This window comes from Nansenia antarctica (genome assembly GCF_963989245.1).
Source record: "Nansenia antarctica genome assembly, chromosome: 9".
In the NCBI taxonomy this organism is placed as follows: domain Eukaryota; kingdom Metazoa; phylum Chordata; class Actinopteri; order Argentiniformes; family Microstomatidae; genus Nansenia; species Nansenia antarctica.
Window position 1 is genome coordinate 44,423,487 of NC_137679.1, and position 14,054 is coordinate 44,437,540.

Consider the following 14,054-nt stretch of genomic DNA (forward strand, 5'->3'; position numbering starts at 1 on the left):
TCCCCCTCCTCCCCTCCTTCTCCCTCCCCCCTCCCTCCCTCCCTCCCCCCCTCCCTCCTCTCCTTCTCCCCCCCTCCCTCCCTCCCTCCCTCCCTCCCTCCCTCCCTCCTCCCCCTCCTCCCCTCCTTCTCCCTCCCTCCCTCCTCTCCTCCCCCTCCTCCCCTCCTTCTCCCTCCCTCCTCTCCCCCTCCCTCCTCTCCTCCTCCCCCTCCTCCCCTCCTTCTCCCTCCCTCCTCTCCTCCTCCTCCTTCTCCTCCCCTTCCCCTCCTCCCCTCCTTCTCCCTCCCTCCCTCCCTCCCTCCCCCCTCCCTCCCTCCCTCCCCCCCTCTCTCCCCTCTTCACTCCTGTTGTGCTGTTACTCTTACTTCCTGTGTTCCTATGATGTCACCAGTGTTATTACTTCCTGTGTCCTGTGTTCCTATGATGTCACCAATGTTGTGTTCTATGATGTCACCAATGTCGTGTCCTATGATGTCACCAATGTCGTGTCCTATGATGTCACCGATGATGTTGTGTTCTATGATGTCACCAACTTTACTTCCTGTATCCTGTGTTCTATGATGTCATTATCGTCGTGCCAACTGTGCTTCTGTGTGTTTATGTTTATGTTTTGTGTTCACCGGGGGGGGGGAGGCCGGAGGGGGTAGAAATCGGAGGCCGGGGCTCGTTGTGACAGATGGAACACAACCAGGAAGTGATGGTGTGTCTGATGCTGTTCCTCTCTCCATTCTGTGTATCACACTGAGCCCCGTCCTCCGATTTCTACCTCCGCCAGCCTCTCCCCGGGGAACACCTTGCCTTCTCCACCTCCCAGCCTCCCTCTAACCCCCGGTGCTGTCTTACTTCACCCTGTCAGTGTGTTTGGTTGATGCACACACACACACACACACACACACACACACACACACACACACACACACACAGCGGTGGGGTTCCTTCATTTCAGTTGAACGGCATTAACATTGGGGTGTAAGCAAAGCGCTTATATGTGTCAGTATTGTGTTGAGTGTTCAGTGTTTCTGGTTTGAGACTAAACTAAAGAGTATTTCATTTCATTTCATTATTTTCAGGATGTGTGTTTTCATTGTACGACCAAAGAACTGTGTGATGGCTGGATTCTATCTCTCTAAGACTGGTTTATAGGGAACACATGGGCTGTGCTAGGACTAGCGAACATGCTTTGTGCTAGGACTAGGGGACAGGGTCTGTGTTAAGGCTAGGGGACATGGGCTATGTTAAGGCTAGGGGACATGCTGTGTGTTAAGGCTAGGGGACAGGGTCTGTGTTAAGGCTAGGGGACATGGGCTGTGTTAAGGCTAGGGGACAGGGTCTGTGTTAAGGCTAGGGGACATGCTGTGTGTTAAGGCTAGGGGACATGGGCTATGTTAAGGCTAGGGGACATGCTCTGTGTGTTAAGGCTAGGGGACAGGGTCTGTGTTAAGGCTAGGGGACATGCTCTGTGTGTTAAGGCTAGGGGACATGCTCTGTGTGTTAAGGCTAGGGGACAGGGTCTGTGTGTTAAGGCTAGGGGACATGGGCTGTGTTAAGGCTAGGGGACATGGGTCTGTGTTAAGGCTAGGGGACATGGGCTGTGTTAAGGCTAGGGGACATGGGCTGTGTTAAGGCTAGGGGACAGGGTCTGTGTGTTAAGGCTAGGGGACAGGGTCTGTGTTAAGGCTAGGGGACAGGGTCTGTGTGTTAAGGCTAGGGGACAGGGTCTGTGTGTTAAGGCTAGGGGACATGCTGTGTGTTAAGGCTAGGGGACAGGGTCTGTGTTAAGGCTAGGGGACAGGGTCTGTGTGTTAAGGCTAGGGGACATGGTCTGTGTTAAGGCTAGGGGACATGGTGTTAAGCCTTAGGGAAGGGTTAGGTCTAGAGCTGTGCTAAGCCTAGGGAGGGGTCTAGGTTTGGGTCTAGCAGGTAAAACAAAGGGATTCTCCACCGCCTGCCCTTCACGCTGTGCCAGTATAATGTATCCAGCAGTGCTTCAAGTGTCAGTTGGGGTCAGAGGTCAAGCCAAGCCAAGGGACAAAACACTGGAGACAAACAACCACCTGACCCCCCCCTCGTTTATTAAACAACCACCTGACCCCCCCCTCGTTTATTAAACAACCACCTGACCCCCCCCCTCGTTTATTAAACAACCACCTGACCCCCCCCTCGTTTATTAAACAACCACCTGACCCCCCCCTCGTTTATTAAACAACCACCTGACCCCCCCCTCGTTTATTAAACAACCCTGACCCCCCCCCGTTTATTAAACAACCACCTGACCCCCCCCCGTTTATTAAACAACCACCTGACCCCCCCCCCCGTTTATTAAACAACCACCTGACCCCCCCCTCGTTTATTAAACAACCACCTGACCCCCCCCCCGTTTATTAAACAACCACCTGACCCCCCCTCGTTTATTAAACAACCACCTGACCCCCCCCCGTTTATTAAACAACCACCTGACCCCCCCTCGTTTATTAAACAACCACCTGACCCCCCCCTCGTTTATTAAACAACCACCTGACCCCCCCCTCGTTTATTAAACAACCACCTGACCCCCCCCCCCCGTTTATTAAACAACCACCTGACCCCCCTCGTTTATTAAACAACCCTTGTTTATGAAACACCTCAGCATGTGTTTAAGGTGTCTGTCCTTTCAAACAAACTTATAAATAGGTCATGATTAAGGGTGCATGCTTCTTTAATATAACATTTCACCACAACGAACACCACGGGGAGGCTGGTGGAGGCCGGAAATCGGAGGCTGTCGTCCTCCAACTTCTACCCCCACCGGCCTCCCCTGCTGTCTTGAGTTGTGTAAAAAAACTAAAAGAAATTCAAAAAGCACTGAAACCAGGGGGGGGTAGTCCATCAACGTCGCTAAAGGAAAATCTAGGCTTATTTTGACTAAGTCTCGCGAGACTTATCGAAAATAAGCCTAGATTCTCCTTCTGCGAGGTTGATGGAACACCCCCCAGCTCACCATCGCGCCTCCGCTCTGCCTCTCATATGACGTGGCTCCCACGCTGCCCTGCTTGGTCACTGTGACATGGTTATAAGCACTCCTAACGTGTTATATGCTGCTTATAAGCTACCCTACTGTAAGTGTCATGCAGTCCACCCGTAGCAGGCTAGAGTCAACGTAGTATTCAAGACTTTTGTATCCTACACTGCCAACATGTTCTGCATCTGTCGCTTCTCCGGTTCTACCAAACTCTGCACATCATAACAATAAATGTCTCTATGATAAACTACCTTTGTGTTGGTGGTGACTGTACATGGAAAATTACACACACACGATGTATTAAGAAAACATTTCATGTCTGTCGGGGTAGCAGGGTCTATGTCTGTAACTCTGTTGGGTCTGTAGTTGTGTCTGTCTGTAGCTGTGCCTGTGGTTAACTGTGTCTGTGGGTAGCTGTGCTTGTGTGCCTGTGGTTAGCTGTGTGTCTGTGGTTAACTGTGTCTGTAGGTGTGCCTGTGGCTAGCTGTCAGTAGGTGTGTGTCTGAGGCTAGCTGTGTGTCTGTGGCTAATAAATGTCTCAATGATAAACTACCTGGGAGACATGTCTGTTCTTTGTGTTGGTGGTGACTGTACTGCACATGGACAATGACACACTCACACACACAATGTATTAAGAAAACATTTTTATTTACATAAATGTATGTATGTACTATGTACACATTGTCACATGTTTGAAAACAGGAAGGTAAAAAAATGAACTTAAAAACAGGACGTGACATCATAAAGGGGTTCTGAGGCAGAACCACGCTGGTCACCTCCACTGGCGGGGTCAGGGGTCACTGTCTGGTGAACCAGGATGCAGGTCTGTGTTGATGTCTCTGGGTAGCTGTGTCTGTTCTCCGTGGCTAACTGTCTGTGGTTAGCAGGGTCTATGTCTGTAACTGTGTCCGGTTAGTTGTGTCTCTGCCTTTGTGTCTGTGGCTAGCTGTGTGTCTGTGGTTATCGGTGTCTGCCCGCCTGTGGTTATCTGTATCTGTCTGTGGTTAGCTGTGTCAGTGGCTGTGTGTCTGTGGCTAGCTGTGTGTCTGTGTGTCTCTGGTTAGCTGTCTTTTAGTGGTTAGCTGTGTCTGTGGCTAGCTGTCTGTCGGGGTAGCAGGGTCTATGTCTGTAACTCTGTGGGTAGCTGGGTCTGTAGTTGTGTCTGTCTGTGCCTCTGCCTGTGTGTCTAGCAGTGTGTCTGTGGCTAGATGTGTCAGTAGCTGTGTGTCTGTGGGTAGCTGTGTGTCTGTGTCTGTCTGTGCCTCTGTCTGTGTGTCTAAGGATAGTGGTGTCACTAGCTGTGCCTGTGTGTCTGTGGCTAGATGTGTCAGTAGCTGCGTGTCTGAGGCTAGCTCTGTGTCTGTGGCTAGCTCTGTGTCTGTGGTTAGCTGTGTGTCTGTGGTTAGCTGTGTGTCTGAGGCTAGCTGTGTGTCTGTGGCTAGCTGTGTGTCTGAGGCTAGCTGTGTCTGTAGCCGTGTGTCTGTAGAGACAGCGTCGAACTCATGTTCCTCCTCCACAGGCCTGGTGGCTGGAGAGAGGTTGTGATTGGGCGACTCAGGTCCTGACTCAGACGAACTCCTCCCCCCTCCCTCAGACAGGCTCCGCCCCCTCTTGTGGTGTTTCTTCTTCTTGCCTTTCTTCTTCTTCTTCTTCTTGTTCTTCTTGGCGTGTTTCTGGGGTGGGGTGGCGCCCTCTAGAGGCGTGGAGGAGCCTTTCCTCTCCTTCTCCTTCTCTTTCTTCTCTTCTCTCTCTCCGCTCCCGTCTCTCTCCCCCTCTTTACTCTTCTCCCTCTCGTCTGCCTCGTCTGCCTCCTCCCCCTCTCCTCTCACCCTCTTTCTGTCTCTCTCTCTACTCCTGTCTTTCTCTCTGCTCCTGTCTCTCTCTCTACTCCTGTCTCTCTCTCTGCTCCTCCTGTCTCTCTCTCTGCTCCTCCTGTCCCTCTCCTTCCCTCCCTCCTTCCCTCCCTCCCTCTCTCTACTCCTCCTGTCCCTCTCCTTCCCCCCCTCCCCCTCCCTGCTCCAGCTCCTGTCTCTCTGTCTCCCACGGTTACGCTGACTCCACGCTGACCTGTCACTCACCACACTGCTCCTCCTACTCCAAGGTTCCTGAGACACCCTCCCCTCCCTGCCCTCCCTCTCCCTACTCCTCCTCCTCTCCCTGCCCTCCCTCTCTCTGCTCCTGCTCCTCCTCCTCTCCCTGCTCCTGCTGCGATGGCTCCGCCCCTCCCTGCGGCTCTGGGACCGCTGTGACCAATCAGGCTGCCTCCAGGAGCGATCGGAGCGGCGGCCCGTGGCCCCGCCCCCTCCCCGGTCAGGTGACATGTGCTGGTCGCGGTCCGCCTCCCAGAACTCGTTGCCGGGGTTACGGTAGACGTGCAGGAAGTTGCAGTGTTTTCCTTTGGGACACCTCTGTCTGTCAAACAGCCCTGGGGACGACAACAACAACAACGTCAACAACAACAACAACATCAACATCAACATCGTCAACAACAACAACCCAGGTCAGAATACATCATTTAATCATGTTGATAGTGACAACCTTGGCCAGACTTCTAGAACACACAGTGTAGCAGAGAGGTTGTGGGAACACTCAGGGGTGAGTCTCCAGCCTTAACATGTTATATGGTATAGATTAATATTGGGCTATACAGTCAATAGACAACATGTAGCCCTGCCACTTCGCCCTACCCCTCCGTACCATTGGGTGTATTGGGATTGGGTCATAGATAACTTTTTCTTACAGTGATATTTAGGATATATGATTCACTTACATAGACAAATGTATTTGTTGTAAGTACCTTTGGATAAAGGTGTCTGGTAAATGCAGAAAATGCCATGCTGAAATGTCATTCAGACCAGAATCCTGTCTGCAGTGTGCGTGTGCGTGTGCGTGTGCGTGTGCGTGTGCGTGTGTGTGTCTCACCACAGATGGCGGTCTTCCAGCGGGTCACAGGGGAGAGCTCACACTGCAGCTGCCGCCCAGCGTACCACCTCCCGTTGAACATCACCAGCGCCTCCCTGCACGCCTCCTCCCTACACACACACACACACACACACACACACACACACACACACTTTATGATTCATAATGGACAATATCATTCTTCACAGTCAGTCAGGTCTTCTACCCAGAGAAGTGGTGATGTGATGATGAGGAAGAATGTACCGGTACTCACGTATCGAACTGGACGTAAACATTTCCTCTCAAGTGTGGCTCATAGTTGCAGCTGACCTGAAAGAGAGAGAGAGAGAGAGAAGGAGAGAGAGAGAGAGAGACAGACAGAGACAGAGACAGAGAGAGAGATAGAGATAGAGAGACAGATAGAGAGAGACAGAGAGACAGAAGGAAAGAGACAGAGAAAGAGAGAGAGAGAGAGACAGAGACAGAGAGACAGATAGAGAGACAGAGAGACAGAAGGAGAGAGACAGAAGGAGAGAGAGTTTAATTATCACTTCTCAGTGAGTTCTCCCATCCTTTCATTATACCACTCTGACATCATCATGACATCATCATGACATCATCACCTTGAACTGCAGCACCCTCCCGGCGCTCCTGAACTCCGGCAGGACGTCCTGGTAGAAGTCCAGGAACTGCTGTGTCACCTCCTCCTCGCTGTACTCCAGCCCCGAGTCCGTGTCGTAGTCGTCACGGCGACTCTGCTCCATGCCGAAGGTGTTGAACATCCCCCGGATCATCAGGGTGGGGCTGGAGCCCGGGTGGGCGTGTTTACGGGAGCACCTGGCCAATCAGGAGGCAGGAGAGGAACAGGTGACCAATCAGGGGGCAGGAGAGGAACAGGTGACCAATCAGGAGGCAGGAGAGGAACAGATGAGCAGGTTACCACCGTCACGTCAGTCCATCAGGTTAATTAATTAATTAAATCTATTAACTAATCTGTTAACTATCTATTAACTATCCCCTGTCCTCCCATGTCTACCTCCCCCAGCCTCCCCTGTCCTCCCATGTCTACCTCCACTAGCCTCCCCTGTCCTCCCATGTCTACCTCCACCAGCCTCCCCTGTCCTCCCATGTCTACCTCCACCAGCCTCCCCTGTCTACCTCCCCTGTCCTCCCATGTCTACCTCCCCCAGCCTCCCCTGTCCTCCCATGTCTACCTCCCCCAGCCTCCCCTGTCCTCCCATGTCCTCCTCCCCCAGCCTCCCCTGTCCTCCCATGTCTACCTCCCCCAGCCTCCCCTGTCCTCCCCTGTCTACCTCCACCAGCCTCCCCTGTCCTCCCATGTCTACCTCCCCCAGCCTCCCCTGTCCTCCCATGTCTACCTCCCCCAGCCTCCCCTGTCCTCCCATGTCTACCTCCACCAGCCTCCCCTGTCCTCCCATGTCTACCTCCCCCAGCCTCCCCTGTCCTCCCATGTCTACCTCCCCCAGCCTCCCCAGTCCTCCCATGTTTACCTCCCCCAGCCTCCCCTGTCTACCTCCCCTGTCCTCCCATGTCTACCTCCACCAGCCTCCCCTGTCCTCCCATGTCTACCTCCCCCAGCCTCCCCTGTCCTCCCATATCTACCTCCCCCAGCCTCCCATGTCTACCTCCCCCAGCCTCCCCTGTCCTCCCATGTCTACCTCCCCCAGCCTCCCCCTGTCCTCCCATGTCTACCTCCACCAGCCTCCCCTGTCCTCCCATGTCTACCTCCACCAGCCACCCCTGTCCTCCCATGTCTACCTCCCCCAGCCTCCCCTGTCCTCCCATGTCTACCTCCACCAGCCTCCCCTGTCCTCCCATGTCTACCTCCACCAGCCTCCCCTGTCCTCCCATGTCTACCTCCACCAGCCTCCCCTGTCCTCCCATGTCTACCCCCACCAGCAGCCTCCCCTGTCCTCCCATGTCTACCTCCACCAGCCTCCCCCAGCCTCCCCTGTCCTCCCATGTCTACCTCCACCAGCCTCCCCTGTCCTCCCATGTCTACCTCCACCAGCCTCCCCTGTCCTCCCATGTCTACCTCCCCCAGCCTCCCCTGTCCTCCCATGTCTACCTCCACCAGCCTCCCCTGTCCTCCCATGTCTACCTCCCCCAGCCTCCCCTGTCCTCCCATGTCTACCTCCCCCAGCCTCCCCTGTCCTCCCATGTCTACCTCCCCCTGCCTCCCCTGTCCTCCCATGTCTACCTCCCCCAGCCTCCCCTGTCCTCCCATGTCTACCTCCCCCAGCCTCCCCTGTCCTCCCATGTCTACCTCCCCCAGCCTCCCCTGTCCTCCCATGTTTACCTCCCCCAGCCTCCCCTGTCGCGACGCTGCGCGCGCGAAAGATGACCACCCCGCCACCAATGGGAAAAATCCTGGAGGAAACACTGCTCCCATGTCTACCTCCCCCAGCCTCCCCTGTCCTCCCATGTCTACCTCCACCAGCCTCCCCTGTCCTCCCATGTCTACCTCCCCCAGCCTCCCCTGTCCTCCCATGTCTACCTCCACCAGCCTCCCCTGTCCTCCCATGTCTACCTCCCCTGTCCTCCCATGTCTACTTCCCCCAGCCTCCCCTGTCCTCCCATGTCTACCTCCCCCAGCCTCCCCTGTCCTCCTACCTGTCTCCGAAGCGGCACGCCCCGGTCTTGAGGAAGAAGGGACAGTTGGCGCGGTCCTTCTCCGACCCATAATCCCCTGGGGGCTCTGGGTTCCGGCAGGGAGCCCCGTTCTCCAGCTGGAACACAGGGGTCAGGGTTGAACACGTACCTTCTACCTGCTGATTAACCCACCAACTGGCAAAGCATTCCGGAACACTCACCACCTAGAGTGTTCCAAGTGGTTTTATGTGGTATCTAACCTAGCCAACACAACACAACAGAGAGACAGCGAGCCTGAGGGTGATGTTGGGTGTCCTACCTGACTCTCTGCCTGATCCAGCAGCTTCTGGATGGCCTCCTACAAGGTCAAACACAGGATGTTCTGGTGAGAGGCTGCATGGAGCTGAGGAGATATCTGTGACTGAGGGAGATATCTGTCACCGTGTTAAAGAGGCTGTCCACCAGGTGAGACACACAGCAGTGTAGACAGACACATGACAACACCGCAGCACACTAGGGAGTGTGTACTACGGAGCGTGCACACTTCCGAGTGTGCGCCACTGATAAAACGCTGATACGTTGCGATGCTCTGTGTTGTTGTGTGTTCTCTGTGTTCTCCAGGTCTGTTACCACGACGATAACGATAACTATGTCGCTACGAGGACGTAACAGCATCTCTGTAGCGTGTTCAGTTGAATGTAGCGTGTTCAGTTGAATGTAGCGTGTTCAGTTGAATGTAGTGTGTTCAGTTGAATGTAGCATGTTCAGTTGAATGTAGCAGAATAATAAATATCTAGCTAATATCTAACTAATATCCAGAATAAGAACAACCCAATATCCTGAGTGCAGGTGACAAAAGATACGTGTTGGTCCTGTGGCAGCTGAGGGGAGCAGCTCTGTCAGTCTTAGTGTTATCTTAGTTAAGGAGCAGCATGAGGGGGAATGTTTGAGGTAAAAACACTACCTCAACAGGAAACACACAGTACCTGATAGCAAACCTGTAACATCTCTAAAGTTCTGTAGTTCATTGTGTAACTAACCCAATCCCAAACGTCTAAACAAAACTTTGACAGTTGAAATTCCAAATGGCCGCTTTGTTGCCATGTGAACCCTGGACCAGAGAGGCCGTGTGGTGAGGCCGTCTCTGTCGGAGAGGAAGAGGATATGTCGCCCATGTCTTTCTTTCTCTCTCTCTCTCTCTATCCTCCTGGCGCACGCTTCACCTCTCTCTCTCTCTTCTCCTGCTGCTTCAGCTCCTTCTGTTCCTCTTCTCTCCTCTGCTGTTCCTCCCATTCCTCCTTTATTCTCCTCTGCAGACGGACAGACAGATTACAGACAGATTACAGACACACAGACAGAGAGACAGATTAGACACACAGACAGATTACACGCAGACACACAGAGACAGATTACAGACACACAGAGACAGATTACAGACACACACAGAGACAGATTACAGACACACACAGAGACAGATTACAGACACACACAGACAGATTACAGACACACACAGACAGATTACAGACACAGAGACAGATTACAGACACAGAGAGACAGATTACAGACATCCATTCCACTCATATTGACTGTAATACAATGTAATACAATATCAACTGATTATAAACTCTTGGAACTCAGAAGGACTTTGTTCATCGAACAAAAATAATGACATCTTAGCCGTTCTCACTTCCACCGCTGCATCACAATGGCAGAGTGTGTACTACAGAGTGTGTACTACAGAGTGTGTACTACAGAGTGTGTACTACCTTATATGCCATTTAGCTGACGCTTTTATCCAAATGCAGTGAGTGTATATGTTACGGTACATGTGGGAAAACTAGGGTTAGGGGTTAGGTGCTAGGGTTAGGGGTAGGGGTAGGGTTAGGTGCTAGGGGGTTAAGGTTAGGGTTAGACATGCCAGCATGTACCAAGTCGACGTAGCACCAAACCCTAACCCTAGTTTTCCCACATGTACCGTATTCCCACATGTACCGTAACATATACATTTCTCAGTATTTATGGTCCCAGCAGGAATCGAACCCACAACCTAAGGGTTGTTAGCGCCATGCTAGCACCAACTGTGCCACAGACGACCACACGTACTACAAAACCAACAGTCACGAGAGGAGAACGGCTAACTAGCTCCATAGCTGTCCTCCTCCAGCTGGATGACCCCTGACCCCGTACCTCCTCCTCCTCCTTCCTCATCCTCGCTGACTCCTCCCTCTCCCGCGTCACCTGGAACTGCTCCTGGGCGAGCCTCTCTCTCTCCAGCCACTCCGCGTGCTGCCGCATCCTGCGACACATCAGAAACACATGTATACAGCGTAACCCTGCCAAATAGTGATCATGGCCTTTTTGAAAAATTCCTTTCCCACTTAGAAATGTTTGACATGTTGTACTTGCTACCTTTCTTCCTCAGCCTTTCTCTCTTCCTCATCATCATCTTCCTCCTCCGCCTCCTGTGCCTGGTCCTCTCCATCTCCTGCACCTTCAGGGAGATCTAGACATTAATAGTCGATTAATAATTCAGAATTAATGAACAGTCTGAATGCTGATGAATGATCAACACACACACAACAGAACCAGCAGGGTGACGTCATGAATGATCAACACACACACAACCAGCAGGGGTGACGTCATGAATGATCAACACACACAACATAACCAGCAGGGGTGACGTCATGAATGATCAACACACACAACATAACCAGCAGGGGTGACGTCATGAATGATCAACACACACACAACATAACCAGACAGGGGTGACGTCATGTGACCAGGCAGCTACCTGGCTCTCTGGCTCTGGCGAGGGCTTGACGTTTGCGTTTCCTTCTTTCTTTCTTCTTCAAAGACGTCCTACGTTGTTTCCGGCTGTGGGGGACAACAAATATATATACCTTTATTTATAAGTCAACCGGTGTCGTATGTTGGCTGTCTCAGCTTGTTATTGCATCTTTGCAACGCGCTTCTCTGGGATGACTGTCTCTGCTGTCACGCACCAAGCAACACACACACAGATGGTAGAATCGTGATATGGCTACTAACTACATCAATGAACCGTCCGAACCCCCTTCATGTTTCATCACATGGCTGCATAATAATATCACATGTGTTACTGGTGTAAATATGCCTGTATGTACACACCTCCCCGGCATCACGGAAGGCACCGTCATGGGCGCCGCCATCTTAGACATCCCCATTCAATACTCAGAGGTCAAAGTTGAACATGTTTCTAGTCGTTTTTCATAAAAACTATATATATATACATGTATATTTGCTTATAAAGCTGACGTGTAACCTTATTTTAGTATAATTATATCCTTATTTTTAGTAGTGCTGTTTCTTAAAAAGTAACATACTATCACAACATGATCAAACAGGATGAAGGAGATATCTGAGACCGCGGAGGGCGGGGGTCGTTCCAACTCTGAGGGTAGCCCCTCAACTCGACCCACTTCTTTTTATATCTGAAACTATTTGACAGCAATCTTATTAGTCAGCCCCAGTATACTGTACATCACTCAGGTGTCAACCATTGAGAAAGCCCCTCAATAAGTTATCATATGGTGAACTATTACTCTGTCCTAACTTGGACTAGGGGGCTAGGAGCGGAGCAGTAAGGCGCTAGGCGACGGTTTGGAACCCGGCCTGCGTTGTTGTTGGCGCGGCGGTAAAAGTGTCGATCTATCGATGCAGTCGATACAGCAGCTCCATACTGACATCTGCTGGTCAGGTCATGGTACAGCAGCTCTATACTGCCATCTGCTGGTCAGGTTGTGGTATGGCGGCTGTATCGACTGATTCACAAGTCAAAATACAATAAGCCCACCGTTTTGATTGATTGAAAACTTTATTAGAAGATTTGCAGAAGTAGGTACATGAAAGTACATATTACATACAAGGTCAACTAACAGGATAAAAACCCAAGAAAGCCACTGGCTTATTTCAATTGGGGTCCTTGATTCTCAATTCATCGTTACATGTAAGACAGACAAAAAAACTAGTACTATCTACAAGATAATACAGACAAATAACTATTACTATCTACAAGATAAACATACATCCATCATGGGAAGAACAATACAACAAAACATAAGGTATGTACAGCGGGTAGGACAGGTGGGGACATACACCACAGGTGGGGGCGGGGGACAAAACACAAAGTATGTACAGTGGGTAGTTCTGTGTTCTGTGATGTCCTGTTCAATAAAGGTGCTGTGACAAACTGTGGATGTGGCCATATATGTGGTCTTAAATGTTGGTGTGTCTAGTAGAGTATAATAAATAAATACATATATGAGTAAATAAATAAATGCAACTGTTGTGTCCATTTCTGATATGAATAGAATAGAATTCCCCCTGGAGTAATTGTAGTACTCAAGGGCACACTAGTGGTGGTGTTTCAGGCAGGATTTGAACTCACAACCTTCCGATCACCAGTCCAATCCACTATTCACTCCACTATCCCCTTGACATGCAATTGGAGCAGATATAAATGGTCAACATGTCATAACAGGGCCAACAGTGTTGGGACGTGCTCGTGGAACAGGGAAAGAGTGCAAAACAAGGCTATATTGTGGGAACTGGACAGACTTGTGCTTATGTGAACAATAACATATTTATTGCTTGTGTACATGAACAGGCAACGTTTTTTTTTAAATGTATATCTATCTGGCTAGCCTATGTGTTGCAATTATGAATCTATGACTATCTCTGTATGTTCTATGTCTATCTATCAATATCTACCAATCTCCTGTCTATTTCTATCTCTGTCTCTGTCTCTGTCAATAAATGTATTCTGTCTAGCGTCCGTATGTCTCCACTCTGACTACAACCCTCGAATATGAGTGAATATGAGTGAATAAGAGTGAATATGAGTGAATATGAGTGAATATGAGTGAATATGAGTGAATAAGAGTGAGTTCAACGTCATTTTATGCAGTACCAAACTTGGAACACTAGAGTAATAGATATATATATATAGTATACATTTGTATCTATTACTCTATCTACTGATACATTTGTATCTATTACTCTATCTACTGATACATGTATCTATTACTCTATCTACTGATACATTTGTATCTATTACTCTATCTACTGATACATTTGTATCTATTACTCTATCTGATACATTTGTATCTATTACTCTATCTACTGATACATTTGTATCTATTACTCTATCTACTGATACATTTGTATCTATTACTCTATCTACTGATACATTTGTATCTATTACTCTATCTGATACATTTGTATCTATTACTCTATCTACTGATACATTTGTATCTATTACTCTATCTACTGATACATTTGTATCTATTACTCTATCTACTGATACATTTGTATCTATTACTCTATCCACTGATACATTTGTATCTATTACTCTATCTACTGATACATTTGTATCTATTACTCTATCTACTGATACATTTGTATCTATTACTCTATCTACTGATACATTTGTATCTATTACTCTATCCACTGATACATTTGTATATATTACTCTATCTACTGATACATGTGTATCTATTACTCC

At 50.0% G+C, this 14,054-nt stretch overlaps 1 protein-coding gene across 1 annotated transcript; it reads right to left on the reverse strand.

Moving 5' to 3' along the window:
• Positions 1 to 3,536: 3,536 nt before the first annotated feature.
• zrsr2 (zinc finger (CCCH type), RNA-binding motif and serine/arginine rich 2) lies at positions 3,537 to 11,345 on the reverse strand (the record flags this gene model as incomplete). Its single annotated transcript, XM_080539824.1, has 12 exons — positions 11,304 to 11,345; positions 10,922 to 11,003; positions 10,700 to 10,808; positions 9,736 to 9,822; positions 8,832 to 8,870; positions 8,534 to 8,649; positions 6,523 to 6,736; positions 6,174 to 6,229; positions 5,921 to 6,030; positions 5,077 to 5,423; positions 4,499 to 4,671; positions 3,537 to 3,591 (listed from the first exon to the last, which is right to left on the reverse strand). The coding sequence occupies exons 3-12, from the start codon at positions 10,805 to 10,807 to the stop codon at positions 3,537 to 3,539; spliced, it is 1,305 nt and encodes a 434-aa protein (XP_080395950.1). The 5' UTR covers position 10,808; positions 10,922 to 11,003; positions 11,304 to 11,345.
• Positions 11,346 to 14,054: the final 2,709 nt, after the last annotated feature.